The sequence below is a fragment of the Nannospalax galili genome, unplaced genomic scaffold, assembly GCF_000622305.1.
Source record: "Nannospalax galili isolate Female #2095 unplaced genomic scaffold, S.galili_v1.0 scaffold444, whole genome shotgun sequence".
NCBI classification, from domain to species: Eukaryota; Metazoa; Chordata; class Mammalia; order Rodentia; family Spalacidae; genus Nannospalax; species Nannospalax galili.
In genome coordinates, this window is record NW_008354022.1 from 4,025,195 (window position 1) to 4,053,095 (window position 27,901).

The 27,901-nt window shown below is 48.5% G+C and overlaps 1 protein-coding gene across 5 annotated transcripts in view; it reads right to left on the reverse strand.

Moving 5' to 3' along the window:
* Nucleotides 1-27,901, reverse strand: part of Gtf2ird1 (GTF2I repeat domain containing 1) — a 100,485-nt gene that overhangs the window by 37,683 nt on the left and 34,901 nt on the right. For 4 of the 5 annotated variants that reach the window (XM_008851129.2, XM_029555034.1, XM_029555035.1 and 1 more), the window contains exons 2-9: nt 19,640-19,768; nt 17,267-17,408; nt 12,494-12,652; nt 11,359-11,542; nt 8,439-8,749; nt 6,287-6,376; nt 5,157-5,240; nt 455-638 (exon numbers count right to left, since the gene is read on the reverse strand). In XM_008851129.2, the coding sequence (XP_008849351.2) occupies nt 455-638; nt 5,157-5,240; nt 6,287-6,376; nt 8,439-8,749; nt 11,359-11,542; nt 12,494-12,652; nt 17,267-17,408; nt 19,640-19,762 (1,277 nt within the window). In that variant the 5' untranslated portion in view covers nt 19,763-19,768. Of the gene's footprint in view, nt 1-454; nt 639-5,156; nt 5,241-6,286; nt 6,377-8,438; nt 8,750-11,358; nt 11,543-12,493; nt 12,653-17,266; nt 17,409-19,639; nt 19,771-27,901 lie in introns of those variants that run through there. The other variant, XM_029555036.1, reaches the window with a different exon arrangement.

Genomic DNA, 27,901 nt, shown 5'->3' on the forward strand with positions numbered 1-27,901 from the left:
GAGGTTCCATGTCATTCCCTGAGATGTTAGGGGGGACAGAGAGGGAAAAGGTCAGATGCCTTTATGACACCCAGGCTGAAGGGGCACACTTCATGTAAAAGGCTCCCAGGCACCATTCTGAGCTCCAGAATCTTCTTCTGCTCCTCTTTTTGATTTTCATGATTCTGGAGAGGGACAATCCAGTGCCTTACACATATTAGGAAGGAACTCTACCACTGATCCACACCCCCAACCCCTCAATGGGGGATTCTACACAGGTGCTCTACCTTTGAGTCACACCCCAGCCCCTCACTGGAGGATTCTAAGCAGGTGCTCTGCCATTGAGCCACACCCCCAGCCCCTCATTGGGGGATTCTAGGCAGGTGCTCTACCGCTGAGCCACACCCCAGTCCCTCACTGAAGGATTCTAGGCAGGTGCTCTGCCATTGAGCCATGCCCCCAGGACATCCTATACCTCTTGATGATGAAATGAATGCTGTGTCGTTCCTCCAGAATCCGCTTCAGCTTGGGGACCCCGTAAGTACAGGGCCGCTTGAAGGGGATCTTGTCTGGGATGCCCACAATTTCCACCGCCTCAGGGTCACAGGCAATCTTCCTATAGGGGACAGGGACCATGTGGTCCAGGCCCAGGGCTTCGGCTGGAAGAGCAAAGAAAAGGCTGAATGCAAGAGGATACCACGGGACAGGGCTGCGGTCACAATGGGTTCCCTACCTAACACTCATTCACTGTGCAGCAATGGAAAGAAACCACCAGGTCACTTTTCTCTTGTTTCTTACTTAAAAAAAAAACAAAACAAAAAAACTATTTAATCAATATTTAATTAATTTTTATTTTATGGTATGAGTGTTTTGCTTGCATGAATATAAGTACACCATATGTGTAATGCCCAGAGGCCAGAAGAGGGTGTTGGATCCCCTGGAACTGGAGTTACAGACAGTTTTTAGCCACCATGTGGGTGCTGGGAACCAAACCCAGGTCCCCTACAACAGCAGTCAGTGTTCTTAATCACTGAGCCATCTCTCCAGCCCCTATTTATTTTTGAGACAAAGTCTCATTGTGTAGCCCTGGATGGCCTGGAACTCTCTATGTAGACCAGGCTGACATTGAATTCATAGAGATCTGTCTGTCTCTGACTCCAGAGTGCTGAGATTAAAGGTGTGCACCACCACAGCCAGCACTGGTAATTATTGTTATGTATGTGTTTTGTCTGCATCTGTATATGTGAACCATATGTGTATAGAATCCAGAAGGAAGCATCAGATCCTGTGGAATTGAAGTTAAAGGTGGGTATTAGCCACCTGTGGGTGTTGGAACTGGACCCAGGTCCTCTAGAAGAGTAGCCAGCTCTTAAGCACTAAGTCAGCTCTCTAGTCCTGCTTTTTTGTTTACTTGTTTTTTGTTTTGAGACAGGGTCTCAGTATATAGCCCTGGCTGTCCTAGAATTTATTGCATAGACCAGGCTGGCCTTGAACTCACACAGATTCACCTGCCCCTGCTTCCTGAGTGTTGGGATTAAAGATGTGTGCCAACATGGAGCCCTGCCTGTGCTCAGTGTCATGACCTTGTAGCCCAGAGCTGCCCTCTGGCCACTCCCTGCCCAGGGTAGGGTTGGGCAGAACAGCCTGGGCTGCTTGGAATGTAGCTCACTGTTTTCCTGTTGATGCCTCCCAGGTCTGTTTGCGTTGGCTCTGTTGGCAGCCAGCTCCACTGTGGGAACTCACATTTAGCTCCTTGTCAAATTAAACCCTCGAAGTCTCACCAGCTGTCAAATCATGTCTTCCCCACCACCACCTCCTGTCTGGGAGCCGCCCTTCTTGCCTGCAGATCTTGAGCAATAGTTTCTTGAATTCCCTATGATCTCTTTAGCCCTATACTGAGAACTATCATTTTGTTCTATTTTTAAAAAATATTTTATTCATTATTTTTATTTTATGTATATGAGTGTATTGCCTGCATGTGTGTAAGTGCACCCATGTTGTGGTTGTGGAATGCCAAGTAAGGTCAGAAGAGGGCGTCACACAACTGGAGTTATGGATGGTTGCTAGCTGTCATGTGGGTGCTGGGAACTGAACCTGGGTCCTCTGCAAGAGAAGTTAGTGCTCTTAACCACTGAGCCATCTCTCCAGCCCAATTTTGTTCTGTTTTTGAAACACGGACTCACTGTGTAGCACTGGCTGGCCTGGAGCTCACTATGTAGACCAGAGGGATTAGAGGCATGTGCCACCATGCAGTCTGTCCAGTGACCCTGAACTCTTGATCACACTGTTGCCACCTCCCAAGTGCTGGGATCACAGGTGTGCAACACCTTGCTCAGTTTATGCAGTGCTGGGGATGGAACCTGGGGCTTCATACATGCCAGGCGCTGCAAATTGAGGAACATCATTAGCCCTGCTTTTTTGTTCTTTTTTTGTTTCTGTTTTGGCTGGATGACTTGTTACGTAGGTCATGCTGACCTACTTGTTACATAGGTCACTCTCACAGAGATCTGCCTGCCTCTGCCTCCAGAGTGCTGGGATTAAAGGTGTGCACAACCATGCTCCTTTTCGTCTATCTTAAAATTTATTTTAAGTAATTTTTATTTTTTATGTGTATAAGTGTTTTACCAGCATACATGTAAGTGTACCATGTGTGTGCAATGCCCACAGAGAACAAAAGAGGGCAGTAGATCCCCTGGAACTGAAGTTACAGACTGTTGTTAGCTGCCATTTGGGTGCTAGGAATGGAACCCAGGTCTTTGCAAGAGCAGCTAGTGTTCTTAACTGCTGAGCTGTCTCTGTAGCCCCCCTCTCTCTGTAGTCTAGGCTGGCCTGGAACTATCAATCCTTCTGCCTCACCCTCTGGAATGCTAGCATTACAAGTGTGCACCATCCATAGTTACATGCATACAGGGGTCCACTGCTGCACGCCTCCTACATATAAGTGACTTTCTGGCATCAGGTACTGGGGTATTTTGACAGAAAGTCACCAGTGTGGAGGACGCATACCTATTATGACCTTATGTCTCAGTGATTGCTGTGTGAGTCATGTGGGCTGGTACCTTCTCTCAGACAAGCTCTGTACTGGGGACAAACTGCTAAATGTTTTACGAAACTCAGCTTCGTAAAATCTTCATGGAAAGAAGGAAATCTTCATGGGTCCAGTTTGGGCACTATGAGTTTGCCTCCTCCAAATTTAAGAGACCTGCCAAGCAGAGGACATAGAACAGGTAAACAGAGCAGGGGGGCCTGGCACGGTGGTGCACACCTGGAATCACAACACTTAGGAGAAAAAGTTCAAAGCCAGCCTGGATTACAGAATAAGACCTTGTCTGAAAAACAAAGAAAAACAAAAACAAATAAAGGAGTGGGCATGGTGGCACACACCTTCAATTCCAGCACTCTGGAGGCAGACTGGTGGATCTCTGTGAGTTCGAGGCCAGCCAGGGCTACACAGAGAGACCCTATCTCAAAAAAAAAAAAAAACAAAAAAAAAAAAAAAACAAAAAAAAACCAAAAAAAAAAAAAGGTCTACAAAAAAAAACAACAACAACAACAAAAAACCAAAATAAAACAAAAATCAAACCACCACAACAAACAAACAAAAAGTACGGGATGAGGCTCTATTGGTAGTGCTTTCCTAGTATGCACAGAGCCCTGGGTTCCATCTTCAACACGGCATAAACTGGATGTGGTGGTGTCATGTGAGATTCATTCTAGGTAACCACATGATGGAAGAACAGACTCCTGCAAGTTGTACTCTGACCTCCACATGCCTGCCATTACATGCGCACGTACATGCAAATAAACAAATCAGTGTATATCATTAAAACCATTTTAGCTCCATCCATCAGTAACGGGCTTGATTTGCAAGTGTAAGGACTGGATCTGACTCCTCAAAAGTAATGTAAAAAGAGGCAGAGGTGATAACTTGTGTTTGAAATCCCAACACTGGGAACTGGGGAGACAGGGGGAATCTTGGGGTTCCCTGGCCAGTCAGCCTAGTTTATTTAGTGAGTTTCTGGCCAGTAAGAAACCCTGCTAAAAACATGGCTAGCGAGATTGCCCAGTGTGTAAAGGTAGGTGCTGGCGGCCGGGCCTGACGACCTGACTTCAATCCCTGGAATCTACATGGTGGAAGGAGAAAAAGGACTCCTACAAACTATCCTCTGATTGCCACACTTGTACTGTGGTACATATGCACATGTGGACACACACACACCAACACACTCACACACACACACACACACCCCAACACACTCATATACAAATTTAAAAAAAAATTTTTTTTGGCTTTTCGAGACAGGGTCTCCCTGTAGCCCTAGCTGGCCTGGAACTCACTATGTAGACTAGGCTGACCTCAATCTGACAAGAGATCTACCTGCTTCTGCCTCCCGAGTGCTGGGATTAAAGGCATGTACCACCACACACAAAACCCTGGGTTTTAGCCCCAGCACTGCATACAATCCCAGCACTCAGGAGGCAAGAGGATCACAAGTTCAAGGCCAGCCTCATCTACACAGCAATTTCGATGCTACCCTGGGCTACCTGAGACCCGATCTCAACAACCACAAATACCAATGTGGTAGCACATGCCTTTGGTCCTAGCACTTGGGAGGCAGAGGCAGGTGCATCTCTGTGAGTTTGAGGCCAGCCTGGTCTACATAGTGGGTTCCAGGCCAGCTGGGGCTACAGTGTGAGACCCTGTCTCAAAAACAAAACAACAACCTAAGGATGACTCCTAAAGTGTGATAGCTGAGGTTATCTTCTGGCCTCAACATGAGTGCGCACGTGCACACACACACACACACAAACACACACACACACACACACACACATGCATGCATGCACATATATACTTGTATGCACACACAAAACAGAGAACAACATGGGGTTGTGGGGCCAGTGCAAGCTAACAGAGAGGCAGTGTGTACTCGTGCCCATTTCCCCACAGGTGACTTAAGGTCTGGGGATCTGCCATCATCCCACCCCCAGAAACAAGCTGCAAGGGAAATATTGACACAACCACCCCCTCCCCAGACAGGAGAGAGCCCACGCCGGATGACAACCATGTTGACGCTGCGCGGGCGCCAGCATATGGCTGCCGCTGCCGTGTTGGGGAACACAAGCAATTGCCACACATAATGATATGCTCACCCAGCGGCCCGCCACCCACTCACCGTATCTGCTGTTAAACAGGATCTGCACACACTCCCGTAGTGTGTTGATGTCCTCTGTCTCCTTGATGAAGGCGTCCCACTTCTCTAAAAACACAGAAGGCCCAGTGAGAGCTGGTTCTCCACTGGGAGAGCTGCCACCCTGCCTCCTGCCAGAGTCCCCAATTCTAGCCACTCTCACTCTACCAGCTGGGGAGCTGCGTGTGCTCCCACTTCAAGGCATACAGCCTTCCCAACCCACTGTCACCTCAGTCCCTAAGCCATTTGGGGTGTTTGGATGGTGTTCCCCTCTGCTCTCTCTCAGTGGCCTCAAAGACCACTTTGGTGTCCCCAACTAAAGGTCTGTGTGCCCTGTATGGGCTTAGGCCTACCTCTCTCCAGTCTACCCTCCCTCAGACAGGCAAGAGCCAGGGATAGCCACATTCCTTAAAAAAGGAGAATCTAACTATGGAGACCAGGCCAGACTGGAACTTGAAATCCTCCTGCCTTAGCCTTCTGGGTACTGGAATTATAGGTGTGTGTTATGCTTTGATAAATCTGGCAGTGCTAGTCATGGAACAAGGACACTTGCATATTAGGCAGGTGATCTACCATTGAGCCAAGCCTCCAGCCCCTCCCCGGGGGGGGGGGGGATATCCTAGGCAGGTGCTCTACCACTGAGCCCCTCACTGGAGGATTCTAGGCTCTAGCACTGAGCAATACCCCAGCCCGTTCCTTAAGAAATTCTAAACAGGCACTCAACTGCTCAACCACATTCTCGGTCCCACATAGGTTCTTCTTTTCCTTTCCTTTTCTTATTCTTTTAAGAGGGATCTTGCTATATATCCCTGGTTGGCCTCAAACTGGAGAGCCTCCTGCCCCAGTTCCAGAGTGCTGAGATTATAAGTGTGGGCCACCACAACCAGCTCCCTAGCTTTTGAAATTCTTTCACAAGGAGGAATATCAGATATTTTATCACAACAATGAGAAAACTAATTCATGCACAGAAACTGTGTGGTAACAAACAGTTAAGCTATATTTGGGGGATGTTTGTAATATAGCAGCCAACAGCTACCATACCCTGGTTTGAGTCATAGCCCCTTGGTAGAGCTACACCTCCAAAGATGCCCACACTGGCCAGGTTACTGGCCTACCTGACTTGTCATGGACGATGGAGAACAGGATGCGCTTAGAAGCATGAACATTCTGAATGAGAGGCCCAACAGACCCTGCAGGCTTCTGTCCTGAACAAGGGGGAAGAGAGAAATACATTTGGGAGGGGCCCCACACCTAATCCCCTGTACACAGACTCCAGTCCCGGGCTAACAGTACCACATACCAGGAGAAACCAGCAACAAGCCCTGTGACCATGAGCTGCAGGATGGTTCTCTAACCAGACTCTCAAGTACTCTACACCAGAATTTGCTATACCCAGAGGCTGGGTCCGTAAGAGCAGGATGTCAGAAGTCCGGTCACCTATTCTTTTAATTATTTGTATGTATAAGTGTTTTGCCTGCATGCATGTAGGTGTACCATGTGTATACAATGCCTGCGGAGGCCAGAAGAAGGTGTCAGATCCCTTGGAACTAGAGTTATTGACAGGTGTTAGTTGCCATGTGGATGCTGGCAACTGAATCTAGCAAGAGCACCAGTGCTCTTAAACTCTGAGACATCTCCCCAGCCCTCTATCCTTTTTAAAAATTTATTCTTTTAATTATTTATTTGGGGTGGGTTGTTCGCATGTGGGGAGGTCAGAGGACAACTTGTGAGATTCAGTTCTCTCCTACCACCATGTAGTCATCAGGCTTTGCTGCAAGCACCTTTACCCGCTACGCTAACTTGGTGGTCCCAGGGGTCACACTTTCCAGGTAAGGATTCCAGGGGTCTGTGTCTTTTCCCCCCTCCTTTTGATAATAACAGTAAATACAACATCACCTACTAGGTGCCGTGCATTGGATTGCACATCTTTTCTTTGGTCAGGGAGGACTGAGACAGGGTCTCATGTAGCCCAGACTGGGCTGGAAGTACAGATGTAGCAGGGGATGACCTTGAATTTCTGGTCCACCTGCCTCTACTTCTGGTGTGCTGGATTATAGGTGTACACCACCACATCTTGCTTTATGTACTGCTGGGTATAGAACCTAGGGCTTTGTGCATGCTAGGCAGGCACTCTACCACCCGAGTCACATCCCCAGCTCCTAAATCTGAAACTTCTACTTTGGGATTCTTTTTTTTTTTAGTCTTATGTGTATGACTGTTTTGCTTGCATGTATGTAGGTGCACTATGTGCATGCAATGCCTGCGGAGGGCAGAAGAGGGTATCGGATCCCCTGCAACTGGAGTTACAGATGGTTGTTAGCCGCCTTGTGGGTGCTGGGAACTGAACCTGTGTCCTCTGGAAGAGTACCCAGTGCTCTTAACTTCTGAGTCATCTCTCCAGCCTCTACTTTAGGAATCTTGATACCAAGCATCTTAGAGAAATGGACACTGCACTGATACAAGCAGGCCCATTTTATAGATGAGAATACTGAGGTTCAGAGAGAGTGAGACTTGCCCTGGCATACACAGCCATAGAGGAGGCAGGATAGAACCACATCCTCCTCACACTCCGCTGTTCCTTCTCTTATGCACCCCAAACCTTGAATCCAAGCTTGGTATATAGTAGGTGCTCATTAAATGGTTATGAGCAGGGGCTGGAGAGATAGCTCAGTGGGTAAGAATAATGGTTGTTCTTGCAGAAGACCCAGATTTACATGGAAGCTAACAACCATCTGTAAGTCCAGTTCCAGGGGATCCAACACCCTCTTCTGGCCTCCGCAGGCACTGCATGACACGAGTGTACTTACATGCAGGCAATACACTCATACACATTAAATAAATAAAAATTTTAAAAATGCATATGGGCAGATAACTTTAGTTGTTAAGTTTATTTATTATTTATTTATTTATTTATTCATTCATTTATTTATTTATATTGTGCGTGTGCGCGTGGTGGTCAGAGGACAACTTTTGGGAGTCGATTTTCTCCTTTTACCATGTGGGTCTCAGAGACTGAACTCAGGTCATCAGGCTTGGCCGTAAGCACCTTTACCTGCTAAGCCATCTCATCAGCCCTAATTATTTTATTTATAGCCTTCACAGCCTCCTGAGGGAGTTCTGATTAAGGTCTACTCAAAAGGTCAAGTGGAGGCCCATTTCTAACTGGGTCTTAGCAGGACACCACCAGCAAAGCCCACCCCTTGCCAGAAATGTCTCCTCTTTGTGGGCGGCCACCCCAAGACATACAGGTCCCCAGGTGGCAATTACCACAGCAGTCCGAGAAGTCTTGGGTACCGGGAACCTGGGTCTCAGGCATATGCCAACCCAAGCTCAGATCACTGGGAGTCAGTGGGCAGGTAGACGCCTCCTGCTTGAGTTCCCGGATGGTGTGGTTGGGCATTGCAGTGCTGTACAGGAAGCTGGCTACGGAGGATGACGTGGCAGCTGGGGGCAGGTCCTGGGGAGTGACTTTGGGGGCCTGGCCATGCAGACCACAATCTCTCGACCCCTTGGGTAGCAGAGAGATACCATTGAGCTCCACCAGTGCCTTTGAGTCCCGTCCACCATCATCAGGAGGCCTGGACAAAGGAGAAACGGTGAGTTTTGAATACTCACTCTGCCTGTCCATCATTCCCTTCACAGCCTGTGTAACCCTCAACAGAAAACAGCAGACCTGGGCTGACCCAGTATTCCAAAATCTGAGCTGGGTGTCAGGCCCCTCTTTATAGGTAGGGACACAGGCTTAGGAAATGGGCATTAGATACCTGAGACCAGGCGGAGTCACTGTAGGACCCAGGTCTACCCCAGGCCAGAGTGCTGCAAACCACCAATCCTACCCCACCTGGCTCCCTCCCATCCCGTCCATCTCTCCCATGCCTGCTCATGCATGCTGGGAAAAACCTGGCAGCTGGGTGCAACTTTAAACCCCTGGTAGGAAAGGCAGTACCTGCCTTGGGTAGCCTTAACTTCACCTCGTCAGTCCCTCGCGTGTCTCACCCACAAACAGCCCAAGCTCCCCCCACCAAGATACTTTAAATTGAGTTATTAGAGATAGGGTCTCATGTAACCCAGGCCTCAAAATCACTATGTAGTTGAGGATGACCTTGAACTCCTGATCCTCCTGACTCAGCTTCCCCAGTGCTGGGATTATAGATGTGCATGGCCATGCACAGTCAACAGGTTCTTTTTAAAAGTTTATTTTAAATTTGGAGGGGATTTATTTATTTATTTTATGTGCATGAGTGCTTTGCCTGTGTGTAAGTGCTCCCAAATTGGACAACACTTGCAGAGACCAGAAGAGGGTGTCTGATCCCTAGGGAGAATTAGGGACAGTTGTTGGCTACCACGTGGATGCTGAGAATCAAGCCTGAGTCCTCTGCAAGAACAGACAGTTCTCTTAACTGCTGAGCCATCGTGCTCCAGCCCCATTTATATTTAATTATGTATATAGGGGAGGGTGTGTGTGTGTGTGTGTGTGTGTGTGTGTGTGTGTGTGTGTGTGTATATGCAGTACTCTCTGAGGCCAGCAGAGGGCATCAGATTCACTGAAGCAGAGTTAGAAGCTGCAGTGAGCTGGTGAACTGCCTGACATAGTGCTGGGAACTGAACCCAGATCTTTTGCAAGAGCAGCAAATGCTCTTAACCAATGAGTCATCTGTCCAGCCTTACCTTTAAAAATTTTTTTATATGAAATCTAGCCTTGAACTTGCTAAGTAGCCAAGGACAACCTTGAACTCCTTGATCCTCTGGCCTCTACCTCCTGAGTGGTAGAATTACAACTACATACCACCATACCCAGTTATTACTATTTTTTGAATATGGAATCTGGCTATCAAGTTAGACTGGCCATGAGCTTAATATGTAGCCAAGGATGACTTTGAACTCCTGACCCTCTCAGATCCACCTCCCAAGTGCTGAAATTACAGGCCTGTGACTATCAACTCTACATTTCTTTAGCTTGCCCCTGACACCTGCAAGGTCTTTGATAGGACTCTCCCAAGTCTGAACTCTTCCAGATACTTCAACACATAAATGCCGTGGGAGACGTCCACAGCCATGCCTGGCTCGGCTTTAGTCTTGCTTCTTTCATTGCATGCAGAGTTTTCCCAAATGTCCTCTCAGGTGTCTCAAGCCTTCTGCCCCCCAACTGGGCATGGGCTCCGAGGATTAGTTCTTTTGGTTTTTTATTGTTGCTGTTTTGATTTTGAAACAGTCTCACTAAGTAGCCCTGGCTGACTTTGATCTCCCAGAGATCTATCTGCTTCTGCCTCCTGAGTGCTGTCATTAAAGGTGTGCGTCGTCACATCCAACAAGCTTTAATTGTCAACTTGACACAACCTACTTGGGAAGAGAGTCTCAATGAGGGATAGTCTAGATTAGGTTGGCCTGTGGGGATTTGTCTTGATTAGACTGAGTTGGAAAGACCCAGACCACTGTGGGCGGCACCATTCCCTAGCAGGGGATCCTGACTATTGAGATATATATATCTCAGTGGAGAAAGCGAGCTGAGCACTAGGCATGCATTCGTTCATTCATCTCTGCTTTTTCATTTTTTAGTTTTTTGGTCTTTTTGAGACAGGGTCTCTGTAGCCCCAGCTGGCCTGGAACTTGCTGTGTAGATCAGGCTGGCCTTGAACTCACATAGATCCACCTGCCTCTGCTTCCAGAGTACTGGGACTAAAGGTATGAGCCACCACACCTGGCCTCTGTTCTTCTTTAAAAAAGATTTTACTTTTTTTTTGTTGTTGTTTTTTGAGACAGGGTCTTGCTGTAGTCCCAGATGGCCTGGAATGTGTGATGTAGACCAGGCTGGCCTCAAACACAGAGATCCCCTTGGATGTAAGTACACCACATGCATGTAGTGCCCACAGAGGCCAGAAGAGGGCATACACTGGATCCCATGGAACTAGAATTATAGAGGATTGTTAATTGTCATGTAGGCGCTAGGAATTGAATCCAGGTCCCTCTACAGGAGCAGTCAGTGAGTCAGTGCCTAATCGCTGAGTCATCTCTCCAACCCGTGTGCTCTGCTCTTGACTGTGGCTGTGATGTGACCAGTTCCTGTCTTGATGCCCACAGCAATGGGCTGTAACAGAATTGAGAGCCTAATAAACCCTTTCTCCCTCAAGTTGTTTTTTCAGGGTATTTTATCACAGCAAAAGGAAATGAATCAAGGACAGGGGCTTACCTCTTGAGCTTAAAGCGGATTCGGTGGCTGTGCTCCAAGATAGCCATGAGTGCCTTGGGATCATACTCCGCTGGCCTCCGGAAGGCCAGACCCTCAGGCAGCCCCTGCACAGCCAGCAGGCCTGGCTCCCTAAGCAGCCTCTCATAGGGTAGCGGCACCACGCTGGCCCTGCCCAGGGCTTCGCCTGTTAGGGAGTGAACAGTGGGGCTCAGCATAGGTGCACTCAGAGTCAGGCAATGTGGGGAGACTCCCCGTGGAGAGCGGCTCTGGGTCCCTCATCACTGCAGACATGGTATAGAATGAACTACACCAGGCTGTAGAGAAGACCACACTAGGTGCATCTAAGGGCTGGAAGGAGGGACAGGAAGACCCTAATGCCAGGCAGTAGGGACCATGATTTCCCCAGTGAATGTGCACTGAACTTGAACCTAAGCCTTGTGCTTTGGGAAGATGGCTTTGAGCCTACAGTAAATGATCTGCTGGAGGACAAAGTGTGCCAGGGCAGGGGTCTGGGAGAGGCTGTGCAGGAAAGGTGGCTGGGTGGGACATACATGTCTCATGGTATAGGCCCAAGAAAAAGCTGGGGTGGGAAAAGCCCATGCCCTGGGGTCTTACTTCAGAGCTTAGCTGAGCAAGGGGTAGGCTGAGAAGGGTAGGGCTGGGTAGGGCTAGACTGAGGCTGGGCAGGGATGATCTGAGTGGGGTAGGGCTACACAAGGTAGTGCTAGGGAGAGCCAGGCTGAAGTGGGTAGAGTTGAGTCAGGCAGGGCTGGATAGGGATGGGGAGAGCTCATGGGGCTAGGATGCTCAAGTACGGCTGGGTGGGGCTAGGCTTAGCTAACAGGGCGGGGTGGGGCCTAGGTGGGCATGGCTAAGCAGTATGGAGTTTAGTTGGGCTAAAGAGGGATGTAGCTGGCAGGTCGGGGCCAGGATTGGCAGGGCTCAGCAAGGTACAGTGAGGCTGAGCTGAACTTGGCAGGATGTGTCTGGGTAGAGCTGGACTGAGGGGTTAGCCTGAGCTAGGAGGGTGGGGCTGAGATGAGCAGGGTACAGGTGGGTGGGGAGTGGTTGGTCTGGGTATAGGCTGGCCTCTCACACACCCCATACCCCCAAATGGAATGAGGAAGGACCTTACTATAAAGAACATCAAACACCTCTTCTACCATCTTCTGCAACAAGTACACATCTGAGCTGTGCTCCAGTGAGGACCGCGGGATGCTCCGGCCACCACCACCCTCGCATCGCTGCACCTTCTTAGGGTGTCCTGCTTCTGGATCCTTCCACAGGGGCCCTCCTGTGGGACAAAAGTACAAGTTTCAAAACCCACCTCTCCTGCTGGGATGTCTTCCCTGCATGTTGAGCTGCAGAACCTGATACACGAGTGAATGAATGAATGAATAATCAAGGCCTGCCTCAACTTCCCCCCTTAGGGTCAGCCATTTGCACACACTGTGGGTCTCATCCCTGGCACATCTAGGTTGCTGTGTGATTCTGGGCATCAGAATCTGGGACTCAGTTTGTGATCACTCAGAGGAGCCCATCAGTCCTGGCTCTGAGCTTCGGCTCTGTGAATGTTTCCTGTGCCCCAGTCTGTACTTGCATACTAACATGCTCTCTCAGTCTCAGCCCTCATTTTCTGCTCTGTTCACATGAGCAACAATAAAGACCCTCTGCTAGTCATTTTAAAATGTCAATTTACCTCGGGGGCATAGAGGCTCATGCCTTTAGTCCCAGCACTCGGGAGGCAGAGGCAGGTGGATCTCTGTGAGTTCCAGGCCAGCCTGGTCTACATAGTGAGTTCCAGGCCAACTGGGGCTACGGGGAGACCCTGTCTCAAAAAAGACCAAAGAAAAAGTTAATTTACCACATCTGGGAAAGAGAAGAATTATCTGCATTGGGTGGGCAAGTGTCTAATCTGTAGGCGATGACATCCTTGATTGTTAATGGAGACAGCCCACTGTGGGCAGCACCACTCCCTAGACGAGGCCCTGAACTGTGTGTGAGAGAGAAAACTAGCTGAGTAGAAGCAGCAGGCAAGCAGGCAGCATGGGTATGTCAACTCTCTGCTCTTGATTGTGGATGTGATGTGAGTAGCTGCTTGAGTGCCTGCCTTGACCCCCCCTCAATGATGGACCACAATCTGGAGTTGTGAGCCAAATAAACCCTTTCCTCTTCCCCTCAGTTGCTTTTTGTCAGTGTGTTTTATCACAGTAACAGGAATGAAAGTAGGATAAATCCTCTCAGAATGTTGAGGGGGGCTACAAAGGGGCAGGTTCGTGCCAGATTGGGTCAGTATGGGGACCTGGTAGGTGTTAGTGGATCTTTATGGAATATTCTAGAAGCTGCATCAGATGGGACAAGCAGGCCTTTCCAGCTTGGAGCTGGCTCTCTTTGGTGATCTTCAAAGCTTTAAATAAACCAGCTGGATCCTGATTGTATAAATAGAAGCTCTTTTTGGCGCTCTGACAAACCAGGTGCACCATCCCCAGGAGGCTGGTGGCCAGAGGACCTGGTCACACCCACTACCTTGGGCTCAGACTCCAACTCAACATTAGAGAGAGTGCAAGCTAGAGGGGCTGAGTTGGAGGTGGGTCCTAGGGAAGCAGTTATACCTGACTATCTATATACTCAGCGCTGGGTAAGCCCAGGATGGCTAATGCTAGGGATGAGGCCCAGGAGAGGATGAAACTATTATTGGCACCCAGGTGTTTACCCAGCACTCTGGCAGGGCCCCTGCAGGTCCTTGTTCACCATTTCCTCCACTTTGAAGGGGTATAAGAGAAAGAACTAGGGTCTGAGGACCAGAGGCCTGGCCTTGGAATCTATCCATCTTCCATCATGGACTAGCTGAGTGTCTGGGGGAACAGCATATGCCCACTGTACCATAGTTTCTCCTCTACACACTGTAGCAAATGGAAAAGGGAATGAGATTTCTGGCCTGTGTCCCAGCATGAAGTGATGTTTGGATTTGTTTTTGCTGTTGCTGGGGATGGAACGAACCCAGGGCCTGACCAGTGCTAGGTAAAGACTTTACCACTGAGCCACAGTCCCAAGCCCCTCACTAAGGGATTCTAGGCAACTGTTCTACCACGGAGTCCCACCCATAGCCCTTCACTGAAAGATTTCTAGGCAGATGTTCTACCACTGAGCCACACCCCAAGTCCCTCACTGGGGGATTCTAGGCAAGTACTCTACCACTGAGTGACATCCATAGCCCCTCACTGAGGAATTCCAGGCAGGTAATCTATCTACCACTGAGCCCTAGCCCCAGGCCCTCAATGGGGGATTCTAGGCAGGTGCTCTACCACTGAGCCACATCCTCAGTCCCTCTCAAGGCACGTGATCTACTGTGGAGCCTCATTCCACCCCAGCACTGTTTATCACCAACAGTACAAGTGTATTGAGAACTTCCTAAATATGCTTGTTGTAGGAAACCGGCGCAGTTGCTATATCCTTATGAAACTAATGGAGGAGCTATGAGAAATACTGACTATGACAACCACACAGCCTAGTGCACAGCTGAGCTCTCAAGATAAGTGTGTTTGCATCGTCAAGTGTCACACACTCACTCGGGCTAAACATCTAAGTTGGACAACTATGCCTGGTCCCTATCCTCAAATACACTGAATCAAGAGGTCAAACTAGGGTTGGGCATGTAGTTCCATTAGTAGAGCGTTTGCCTAGCATGCATGAAGCCCTGCGTTGCACCCCCAGCACCACATAAACTGGGTGTGGTGGTGGGTACCTGCAAATCCTAGCATTCAGAAGGTGGAGGAAGGAGGATCAGGAGTTCAAGGTCATCCTTGGCTACCTATTGAGTTCAAGGCCAGCATGGGCTACATGAGACCCTCTTTAAAACAACGGGTGGTGCCGGGTGTGGTGGCGCACACCTTTAATTCCAGCATTTGGGAGGCAGAGGCAGGTGGATCTCTGTGAGTTCAAGGCCAGCCTGGTCTACATAGTGAGTTCCAGGACAGCTGGGGCTACAGGGAGACCCTGTCTCAAAAAGACCAAAACAAAAAACAAAAACAAAAAAAACCCAAGAGATGGCTCAATGGTTAAGAACACTGCCTATTCTATTCTTGCACAGAACCCGAGCTCCATTCCCAGCACCCACATAATGGCTCACAGCTGTCTGTAACTCCAGTTCCAGGGGATCTTATGCCTTCTTACCTCCAAGGGCACCAGAAACACACATAATGTACTTATATTATGTAGGTAAAACACTCATACACGTAAAAGAAAAAGAAATAAATCTTAAACAACAATAGGGAATGGCAGCGATGGTTCAGCAGATGGGTAAGAAGCACTACTTGCCGTTAAGCCAGAAGACCTGAGCTCATCCCTGGGACCCACATGGTGGAAGGAAAAAAACTGACTCTCCCAAGCTTCTGTCTGATATCCACAGGCATGCAAGGGCCCATGAGCTTGCATACACAATAAATAAAATGTCATAAAATTATTTTAAAAACCAAAACAACAACAAAAATAGAAGTGGTTACTGGAAGGGCTGGAAAGATGGCTCAGCAGTTAAGAGCACTGACTGCTCTTGCAGAGGACCCGGGTTCGATTCCCAGCACCCACATGGAGGCTACAAACCGTCCTTAACTCCAGTTCCAGGGGAATCCAAAGCCTCTTCTGACCTCCGCAGCATTGCACAACACGGTTGCACTCACATACATGCACGTAATACACTCATACACATAAAATAAAAATATTAAAAAAAAGAAGTGGTTATTGGAGGTGTGTGTGAGACTTAGTAGCAGTGAGCCAGCTTAACATGCAGGAGGACCTGGGTTCAATCCTCAGCACCACTGAAGAAAGTAGAGGCTGGTGAGGTAGTTCTGCAGTTCAGAGCACTGGCTGCTCTTGCAGAGGACCTGGGTTCAGTTCTCAGCACCCAAATGGCAGCTAACAACCATCCATAACTCAGTTCCAGGGGATCTGACACCCTCTTCTGACCTCCACAGGTATTGTATGACACGGGCGCACTTATACACATGCAGGTAAAACACCAGACACAGGGCTAGAGAGATGACTCAGCAGTTAAGAGCACTGACTGCTCTTGCAGAGGACCTGGGTTCGATTCCCAGCACCCACATGGCGGCTATGAACCGTCCTTAACTCCAGTTCCAGGGGAATCCAAAGAGCTCTTCTGACCTCCGCAGCATTGCACAAAGGGTGCACTCACATACATGCAGGCAATACACTCATACACATAAAATAAAAATAATAAATAAAAATATTAAAAAAAGAAAACACTCAGACACATAAAATAAAAATAAATAAATGAGCCAGGCATGGTGGTGCATTCCTTTAATCCCAGCACTTGGGAGGCAGAGGCAGGTGGATCTCTGTGAGTTCAAGGCCAGCCTAGTCTACATAGTGAGTTCCAGGACAGCTGGGGCTACAGGGAGACCCTGTCTCAAAAAGACCAATAAATAAATAAATAAAGCTGAGCATGGTGGAGAACGCCTTTAGTCCCAGCACAGGAGGCAGAGGCAGTCAGATCTCTGTGCAATGAGGCCAGCCTGGACTACATAGCAAGTGTCTACATAATGGGGCTATATATAGGGAGACCCTGTCTCAAAAAGACTAAATTAATTAATTAATTAATTAAAATTAATTCTTTAATTAAAAAGAAAGAAAATGCAGCTAGTAAACTGAACCTGGCCTCAGTTTTCCCCTCTAAAAATGGGCACATGAAAGTGGCTGGCTGTGGGGTTCAGTGACAGAGGGGGCTGCTAGACAGTTCTAACAACAGGCTGCATTTGGGACAACCCTATGTCTACTTCGTCCCTCACACTGGGCTATCTAGGCTGGTTGAAGCAGGAAGAGATAGGGACAGGCTAGGGCTTGTCCTTTGCGAACAGCTGGGTCCTGGGCATGAGGAACCTGGGGTACTCACGGCAGAACCTGAGGAAGTCTGACTGCAGCTCTTTCCGTGCGTTCAAGAACATTCTTCCTTTGTCGGTGCCCACCACGAAGGCACTCTCATCGTGTACGGCCACACAGGCCACCTCTGCATTCAGCTTAGAGAGCGCTGAGCACTGTGGGGAGGGGGGAGGGTGTGTGAGCTAAATTGAGACCAGCCTGTCATCCAGAGCCCAGGAGGTTGACACAAAAGGATGGAGAGCTCAAGGCCAACCTGGGCTACAGAGATGGGATTATAGGGGTAAGTCATGAGCCCTCTAACCCACTTTGGTCACCCTGTGCTGGGACCCAGGGCAGTGACAGTTCTCTCTAAACCCTGGCCTCCACATCTGTAGTCCTGGGGTCAAGCCACTTCTAGAGAGCTTGACAGTGGAATTTCAATGAGGACTGGTTAAGGGAAAAGAGGGAATTCAAAAGTAGGGCTGAGGAGATGGCTCAATCAGTAGAGTGCCTGCCTTGCAAGCAGGAGGACTTGAGTTTGATCCCCAGCACCCATGTTAAAATAGGCTGGGTGTGGGGCTGGGTGGATGGCTCAGTGGGTAAAGTGCTTACTACAACAGCATGAGGACCAAAGTCTGGATCCCCAATGCCCACAAAAATGTACATAAATGCTGGGTGGATGTGACAGCCCCCAGTACTTGAGAGGTAGAAACAGGTAGCCAAATTAGCAAGCTCTGGGTTCAAGTGAGAGACTCTGCCTCAAAATATAAGGGGGGGGGGAAATGGAAGAAGACACGGGGCATCAGTTTTGGCTCCATACACACACACACACATGCATGCTGTGCACCTGCATACACACACCTGCGAACACACATACACACCTGTATACACACATACATATAGGCATGGGAATAAAATAAAGGTAAGGTGGTGCATGCCTTTAATCCCAGCAAAGGCAGGCCAATCTCTGTGAAATTGAGGCCAGCTTGGTCTACGAGTGAGTTCAAGCCCAGCTGGGGCTACAGTAAGACCCTATTTCAAAAAGACAACTGGGAATCAAACAAGCAGCCAGTGCTCTTAACCGTTGAGCCATCTCTCCTCTCCAGCCCTTTGGTTTTTGGAGACAGGGTTTGTCTATAATCTCAGTTGGCCTGGAACTCACAGAAATCTACCTGCCTTCCAAGTGCTGAGACTGAAGTCATACATTACCATATGAGTGTTTTGCTTGTGTGTATTTAAGTGTACCACATGTATGTAATGTCCACAGAGGCCAGAAAAGGGCATCAGATCCTCTGAAACTAGAGTTATGGATTGTTGTTAGCTACCATGTGGGTGCTGGGAACTGAACTCAGGTCCTCTTCAAGAGCAGCCAGTGCTCTTAACTGCTGAGCCATCTTTCCAGCAACAAGATTTTTTTGCTTGTTTGTTTGTTGTTTTTTTGAGACAGTGTCTTCCTATAGCCCCAGCTGGCCTGGACCTCACTATATAGACCAGGCTAGCCTCAATCTTACAGAGATCCACCTTCCTCTGCCTCCCAAGTGCTGGGATTATGGCATGCCCAACATGCCTGCCTTGGATTTGTGTGTGTGTGTGTGTGTGTGTGTGTGTGTGTATGTGGTACTAGGATTTGAACTCAGAGCTTGCTCTGTATTATACATGTACTTGACCACAGAGCTACATTCTTGCCCCCTTTCTTAATATTTTATTTATTTTTATTTTTTGTGTGTGCATGAGTACCTTGCCTACATGTACGTAAGTACACCTATGTCATGCAATGTCCTTGGAGGTCAGAAGTGGGCATCCAATTCCCCCGGAACTGGAGTTATGGATAGTTGTTAGCTGCCACGTGGGTGCTGAAAATTGAATCCAGGTCCTCTGCAAGAGCATTCAGTGCTCTTAACCACTGAGCCATCTCTCCAATCCCTATTTCTTTCTTTCTTTTTTTTACTCTTTTGGTCTTTTTGAGACAGGGTCTCCCTGTAGCTCCAGCTGCCTGGAACTCACTCTGTAGACCAGGCTGGCCTCGAACTCACAGAGCATCCACCTGCCTCTGCCTCCCGGGTGCTGGGATTAAAGGTGTGTACCACCACGCCCAGCATATTTTTTGAGACAGCATCTCTCAATGGCTTGGAGCTTGCCAAGCAGGCTAGGCTAGCTGACCATTGAGCCCCAGGGATCCTCCTGTCTCCTCCTCCCGAGCACTGGGATTCCAACCATGTGCCACTCTGCCTGGCTTTTTAAACCTGGGTTCTGGGACTCAAACTTAGGTCCTCAGGCTTGGAAGGCGAGCACTTTACCAACTAAGCCATCTGTCTAGTGTCCAGTGATAGCTATTTGATGGGTATGACCTCTGGCAGATCTCTTGCCCTTCAGGTCCCACCCTCTTCCCCCCTGGCTGCTCACTCACCATGGAGTCTAAGGCAGACACCAGGCTGTTGATAAGTTCGTCTTTGCGGGCAAAGGCAGAGTTCCAGCGCTCAGACCCGCAACCATTGGTGGGGATGTCACAGTGTTTCCCCAGCAAGGCCATGGTCACCTAGAGAGAAGAGAGATCATATAAGGGTTAGTATATCCACGGCACAATTGGGTGGGCACTCCTGGCTCCGATGGTCACCTCAACTTCCCAAGTGGGACACATCACAAGTAGGCCTGCCTTCCTATCACTGAAGGGCCTCAAAGGTCCGACTGAGTTTTGAGGCAAAGCACAGTGACTGCCACAGAGCTGCATGCATTTGGGCTCAGATGACCACTATTGCATAGCTGTTTCCTCCTATCTGAAATATTCTCAGAGGTTTGAAAGAGTCCCACTGACAAGACTCAGGGAGCTCAAGAAACTGACAAGGCTCAGAAAGTTTCAACAGTCACAAGGTCCCTCCCCACGGTTATAAAGGCAGAAAGCAATTGCTGAGGAATCTCTACAAAGGAGCTGTCCTGTAGGTAAGTCATATAAGAAGCTCAAGGATCCAGCTTCCATGAGTCATGTCACCCATACTGGGCTTTTCAGTGCTGAAGCTGCCTTTGAGCCACCCACGCTCCAGTAAGTCCCCAAACTCCACACATGGTTCACTAAGCTATGCTTGGGTGGAACAGTTTCTTTAGTCTGTTGTTGGTGCCATATCTGGACATTTGTTCATATCTCCCCAGGAAAACATGCAACAGGAACATAACTGAGGGCTGTACCCCCACAGCACATCCCCCCAAGTATTTAATTTATCACCAAACTGGGTCCAAAACCATGATAATGCTAGTCTCCCAGACAGACCCCAACTGCCAGTTTCATCATGTAGCTAACTCTAGCCACAGCCCTTCCTGGTCACATGCCCTCTATGGCTCCCTATTGCTCACATTTTTTTTTTACTTTATGTTTACGAGTGTTTTGCCTGCATGTGTGTAAGTGCAACACATACATGCAAATGCAGTAAGAGGCCAGAAGAGGGTTATCGATCCCCTGAAACTGGAGTCAAAACTGGTTGTTAGACCATGTGAGTGCTGGGAACTGAACCTGGATTCTCTATAAGAGCAACTAGTGCTCTTAACCACTGAGCCATCTCTCCAGCCCCACTGCCCACATTATATGGTCTCACTGTAGCTCAGGCTGCCTTTAAACTCCTGATCCTTCTTTCTCTAGTGCTGGAATTTCGGCTCCGTCCCCACACAGCCTCCTGATCAATCCTGCTAGAAAGGTGTCTGACTGCCCCACCCACAGCTTGGCTGGGTCATGTCCCTGTCAGCTCCATGCACACCTTTGGGCTTGGTCCCAAGCCTCCAGGTCAAGGCCAGTGCCCCAGGCCTAAGAACCTGGCTGTGGGCCTTGGCCCTCGAGCAGGTGCAGGAAGCTACAATAGGGCGCAGGTCACTTCCTCAAACCAGAGATTCCCTGGGAAAGGACTTTGTCCCAAATACTGGCTTCTCACAGCTCCTCTTATAAAGGCCTCCCCAGTTGCTCTACCTTAAATACACAAACCAGCTTGCAGGTTGCTGGCTTGGTCCTGGTTTTGTCCTTGAGTTGTTTTTTTTTTTTCCCTGCCCTCAGGAATGGAAGGGAGGGTGTCCCACCTGCTGCCTGTGGGGAGTTCCCACCCATTACCAGCCCAAGAAAAGAAGCAAGAGTCGGGAGGGGACCCTATTGGGGTTCATCCCCAGGGCTCTCTGAGGTTCCTGGTTGGGTGTGTCAACCATGAAAGAGCTGTAGATTCCAAGACCAGGGCTCCAGGCACACTCTGTGTGTGGGAAGAGCCACAGGACAGGACATCCAGGCCTAGAGCCTAAAAGGGCACCGAACCCAAGATGATCATTACTATCAACACTGGCCTCCAGACCCTAAGCTCTGCAAGCTCTGGGTCTACCCACAAGGTTGCTCCTGTTTCCCAGGGCCCAGCTCGCACTGTTCAAGGCATGCAATGGGCTGGGCCAAGCACAGGGTCCAGACATTTCCTGTCTCTGGCTGTAATGTGTTAAGAAACTCAAGGCAGCAACAGGTGTCAGAGGGCATTGTAAAGGATGTAAGAGTACTTTTCGGCAATAGAACCGTCCAGATCAAGAGGATTAAGTAGAGAACACAATTCTAGACCAGTGCTTGACCAGATCTGCTCTTAAGCTGCAGATTAAAACTTGTTTTAGGGCTGACAAGAGAGCTCAGCAGGTAAAGGAGGTTGCTGCCAAGCCTGATGACCTGAGTCCCAGTCCTTGGATCCATATGGTAGAAGGAGAGAACCAAATTTGCAAGTAGTCCTCTGACCATCACAGGCACGCTATACAGCACATGTATACACACATAAATAAAAATGTTTTAACATTTTTTTAAACTGGTTTTAGCAGATGCATCCTATTATCCCAGCTACTTGGAGAACAGAGGCAGGAGGACTACAAGTTCAAGGCTAGCCTGGGTTACAAAGTGAGCCCAAGCCAGTCTGTTAACTTGGGTGAAACTCAATCTCAAATACAAAGTCTAAAAAAGAAAACTGGAAATGTAGATCAGTAGTAAAGCACTTGCCTAGAATCCCCTAGTGAGGGGGCTGGGGGTGTGGCTCAGTTGGGAGAGCACCTGCCTAGCAAGTGCTAGACCCTAGGTTCCATCCCCAACACCATCAATACTAATGAATAAATACATAAATAAGCTAAGCCAGATGATGCACACATGCAATCCCAGCACCCAGGAGCAGGTGGCACCCAGATCAGAAGATCAAAGACCTCGTCAACTACATAGTAAATTTGAGGCCAGCCTGGGCTGCATGAATCCCTGCCTCAAAACAAATAGCAAACCAGCACCCATAAAGGCAGAGGCAGGTAGAGCTCAAAAACACCCAACCCAACCCAAACAAACAAAAAACCCCAAACAAATAGCAAAGAAAACAAAAACTAAATCTATAGCATAAAGAGTCACTAAGTGTATGTCAGACCGTGTACAGATATGGGAGATGGCAGCATTACCACCAACTGATCAAAAAGTCTCACTCATAAGCTGAGCGGGCATGGTGGTGCACGCCTGTAGTACCAGCACTTGGGAGGCAGAGGCAGGTGGATCTCTGTGAGTTCAAAGCCAGCCTGGTCTACGTAGTGAGTTCCAGGACAGCTGGGGCTACAGGGAGACCCTGTTTCAAAAAGACCCAAAAAATAAAGTCTAACTCTTGAGTGGGCCGGAACTTAGAGGACACTTACTCTCCTAGATATCTCTTAGAACCATCTCTTGGAACTGTGCAGATGAAATTGTCCCATAGGAATCTTACTTCTGAACTCTGTCTTCCAGTCTAGCCCCACCCATATTTTATTCAAAACTCTCCTCCAGCTTGAACTGGGGAAGTACAAGATCCACTCCACCCTAATCTTAATAGACCATCCAGTCTTTTCTCCCTAGTTCTAGAATATCTCATTCACTCAAGGCCACATGTTCTTCCCAATCTTCAATGTGTGCTTTGGTGAAGGCTGAGCCTTTCAGTGCTTTGACATCTTAATCCTCAAGCATATTCATTCATTATCTTTTGGATGGAGTACCAAATGGAGGCTGCCAAGGAAAGGAGATTAGGTCACAAGACAAAAGCGCATTTGGCTTTGCTGGGGTTAATTAAAGTGATTAGTCCAGATTCTGTCCATTTATAAAAGTCATTCCTACAGGAGACAGGCTTCCGGTGGATCGTGCTGGAGAGCAGAGGCTGTGGATGGATGCATCCTGTCCATTCTGTGGGGATGATCTGATATCTAACTGTATTCCCAAATTCCTAGCCAAGAGCTCTGCCTGCCTGGGAGCCCAAGGCTTCTCTCCACAGTTAGCCCTGCAGCCACTCCCTTTAGCTCTTGAGCCATTCCCAGGAAAACACTGGGCGCTAGCATCCCTGCTGTCCACACCCAAAATCAAATCAGGGCTGCCAGGTGGCAGCCAGGACTCCTCCTGCCCTGGCCTCCTGTTCTCCCCAGATTGATCTGGCTCCTTCTGGCTAAGGTCCTTGTCTACTTACATGAGAACCAGGGATTCAGAGCCAAAGGACCAGGGACATGGGAGGGGGCTGGGCTGTGAAATATTGGAAATCCTTATCCTAGCTCCAGGGGAGTCTAGGTGGGGGCTACCCATTCTACATGGGAGCCAAGAGAAGCCTCAGACCAAGTATGTAAATGACATAAATGGAAACATACTCTTTTTTTTTTTTGTCTTTTTTAGACAGGGCCTCCCTGTAGCCCCAGCTGGCCTATAACTCACTATGTAGACCCTGGCCTTGAACTCACAGAGATCCGCCTGCCTCTGCCTCTGAGTGCTGGGATTAAAGGCGTGTGCCACCAGGCCTGGTGGAAGTGTATTCATTAGTAAAAGCAAGGACCAATAAAAGAAGGGGAAAACAGGGCTGGCAAGATGGCACAGCAGGCAAAGGTACCTGCCGCCAAGCATAAGGACCTGAGTTTGATCCCTGGGACCCACACGATAGGAGAGAACCAACTCCTACAAATTGTCCTCTGATGTCACACCATGGCTTGTGCATGCACACATACACACATAAGTAATAAAAAACTATAAAAAGGGGGGGTGCAAGGTGTGGTGGCACACGCCTTTAATCCCAGCATTTGGAAGGCAGAGGCAGGCGGATCTCTGAGTTCAAAGCCAGCCTCGTCTACATAGTGAGTTCCAAGACCCTGTCTCAAAAAGACCCCCCGAAAAAAACCCCAAAAACAAAAGGGGGGGCATAGAACAGAGAACATGAAGTCTGACCCATGGTTAACCATACAGCTAGTATCCCAGAATAAACAAGAGAAAAGTCTCCAGGGAAGAAGGAAGGGCACCAGAAAAAGGGAAACCCCAGCTCTAAGCAAGTTTAAGAGAACAGAGACAGGAATGTGAACACTGGGTGTGCATGTAATCCCAGCATTTGGGAGGCTGAAGCAGGACTGGGAGTTCCAGGTGGCCCTTGACTCCATAGTGAGACTGTTTCAAATTTAAAAAAAAAAAAAAAAAGGCTGGGGATGGGGCCCAGTTGGTAGAGTTCTTGCCAAGCAATCATGAAGCCCTGGGCTCCATCTTTAGTACTGTGTGCCTATAGTCCCAGCACTGGGCATGTGAAGGCAGGAGGATCAATTCAGAGCTACCTTCAGTTACATAGTGAATTGCAGGAGATGGCTCAGTGGTTAAGAGCACAGGCTCTGCAAACGTGAGTATCTGAATTTGAATCCCCAACACTTACATTAAAAAGTCAAGCACTGGGTGATAGACAGGCAGATGTGGAGCTAGCCAGCCTTGCCCAAACAGCCAGCTTCTGGTTCAGTGACAGACCCCATTTCAAGGGAATAAAATGAAGACCAACAGAGGGAGACACAGGAGACCTGCTCTGGCCTTTGTATGTGTGTACACACACTGGTCCATGCACCTCACACATACAACATACAAATAAATAAAAATAAAATAAAAAATAGTGCAGAGAGTGCAGGACCTGCTGTCCGCAACTGGAAAGGAAGCTAAGGAGGACTCAAGTATTTCACAGAGGAACTCAGGCTGAGCCACACACGAGGACACCCAAGGGGCCCAAAGCCAAAGCAGTCAACGCCAAGGAAGTGCACTTGACAGATGGCCTCAGGCTCACTCTGCTGTCTGCATGGGCCAGAGGAGCTCAAGGACTGGCCAGCGGGGTGTTAGGAGAAGAGAGGGCATCAAAGGCTCCTTCCTAAGTGCTGAAGATCAATCAGTTAAACCCACTGGTCACAAACACCTCATTTAAAATTTATTTTTATTTTTATTTTGTATGCATGAGTGTTTTGCCTGCACGTATATAAGTGCACCACATGTGTGCAGTGCCCACAGAGGCCAGATGAGGGTGTTGGATGCCCTGGAACTGGAGTTACAGGTGGTTGTGAGCCATCATGTGGGTGCTGGGAACCAAACCAGGGTCTTCTACAAGAGCAGCCAATGCTCTTAACCACTGAGCCATCTCTCCAGCCTGCCTTCTGTCCCCTTTTTTGAAACAGGGTCTCATGTAGCCCAGGCTGCTGGAACTCACTATGTAGCCGAGGATGACCTTGAACTCCAGATCCTCCTGTATCCACCCCCTAAGAGCTGGGATCACAAGTGTGTGTACCACCACACCCGGTGCTAGGGATGGAACCCAGGAGTTCATGTATGCTAGGTAAACATTCTACTAACTGAGCCACATCACCAGTCCCCAGTCTGCTAGATCTGACACATAGAACAGTTGGTTTGAAGGTGAGCAGAAAGGATGGTAAGACGTGGCATTATGTCTTAGGGATGCTGTGTCTCCTCCAAAGCTTGTATGTTGACTTTGTCCCTAGCTAGTGATGCCAAAGAGAGGTGCTTGGATCATGAAGTGGGTAACTTCTTCAATGACCCATTCACCAGTTCACAGCTGAATGGTCTACTAGGAGGCAGGGCTTGGTTGGAAGAAGTGGGTGGTCACTGGGAGGTGGGGCTTGGCTGAAGGAAGTGGGTCACTGTGGCACCCACCAACTTTGAAGGTTATATCTTGTTTCTGCCTTCTCCTTCCCCCTCCTTTCTTCGTCTTCTTCCTTCTCCCTTTCCTTCTTGTTCTTTCTCTCTCCCTCCCTCCCTCTCTCCCCACTTCCTGATTACATGAAGTAAGCAGCTTCCTCCCCCTCCTCTTCCTCTTCTTCTCCTTCCTCCTCTTCCTCCTCCTTTTCCCCCTCCTCCTCTACCACCACTATCCACCTTCCCCCAATGGCCACAATGCTTTGCCCTGCCTCAGATCCAAAGTAAAGGAACCAGCTGACTATAGAAACCTCCAAAACCATGAACCAAAGTAAACCTCTCCTCCTCTTAAATTGTTTTTCTCAAGTATTTTGTCATAGTACTGAACAACTAAAGAACACAGGGACCTGAGCCAAGGAGTGCTACTGCTACCAAAGGTTGGAAAGACAAGGAGCAATTCTGAGACCCAGCTGGGCCCTCCTGACACCTTGATGTGGGCCAATTGGCCAATGGCAGTGACTCTGAACTTATCTAGAAAAGTAGGTAATAATATACATTCTGTTGTTTCAAGATATGTGGGCTAGGTTGAGTGTCACTAATCTGAAAATGCAAAATCTGAAATGCTCTTTAATTAAAAACTCTAGGTGAGGCTATGATGCCACAAGAGGAAAATCCTACCTGCCCTCTTGTGACAGGAGGCAGTCATTATGCAGGCCCAAGAAAGGTATTGCATAGTTACCTGATGGACAGTAAAGTGGTACAGACCTGTGCTCCCAGGACTCAGAAGGCAAATGCAGGAGGATCACTGTAAGTATCAAGTCAGCCTGGTCTACACAGTGAGTTCCAGGTCATCCATTGTTACATAGATCCTGTCTCAAAAAAATAAAAATAGGGGTTGGCAAGATGGCTCAGCAAAAGGGTACTGGCTGCTCTTGCAAATAACCCAGGTTCAGTTCCCAGCATCTACATAATGGCTAACAACATTCAATAACTCTAGTTCCAGAGAATCTGACACCCTCTTTTGGTCTGCACAGGCACTGCATGCACTTAGTGCACTTACATACACGCAGGCAAAACATTCATACACATAAAATAAAAAATAAACCGGGGCTGGAGACATGGCTCAGAAGTTAAAAGCACTCACTGGTTGTTCTTGCAGAGGATCTGGGTTTGGTTCTCAGCAACCACATGGCAGCTAACAACTGTCTGTAACTCCAGTTCCAGGGAATCTCTACTGACCTCCATGGGCATTGCATGCATGTTCCCTTATGTACATGCAGGCAAAACACTCATACACATAAAATAAAATTAAAGTGGGGCATGGTGGCACACACCTTTAATCCTAGCACTTGGGAAGCAGAGCCAGGTGGATCTCTGTGAGTTCAAGGCCAGCCTGGTTTATATAGCAAGTTCAGGCCAACTGGTGCTACAGAGAGACCATCTCAAAAAGACCAAAAAATAGGGGCTGGAGAGATGGCTCAGCAGCAGTCAAGAACACTTGACTGTTCTTGCAGAAGACCTGGGTTCAAATCCCAGCACCCACATGGCAGCTAACAACTGTCCGTAACTCCAGTTCCAGGGGAATCCGACAGCCTCTTCTGTCCTCCTCCGGCACTGCACAACACGGGTGTACTTACCTACATGTAGGCAATACATGCATATACATAAAATAAAAATAATTTTTTTTAAAAAAAAAAGATCAAAAAGGGCCTGGAGAGATGGCTCAGCAGTTAAGAGCACTGACTGCTCTTG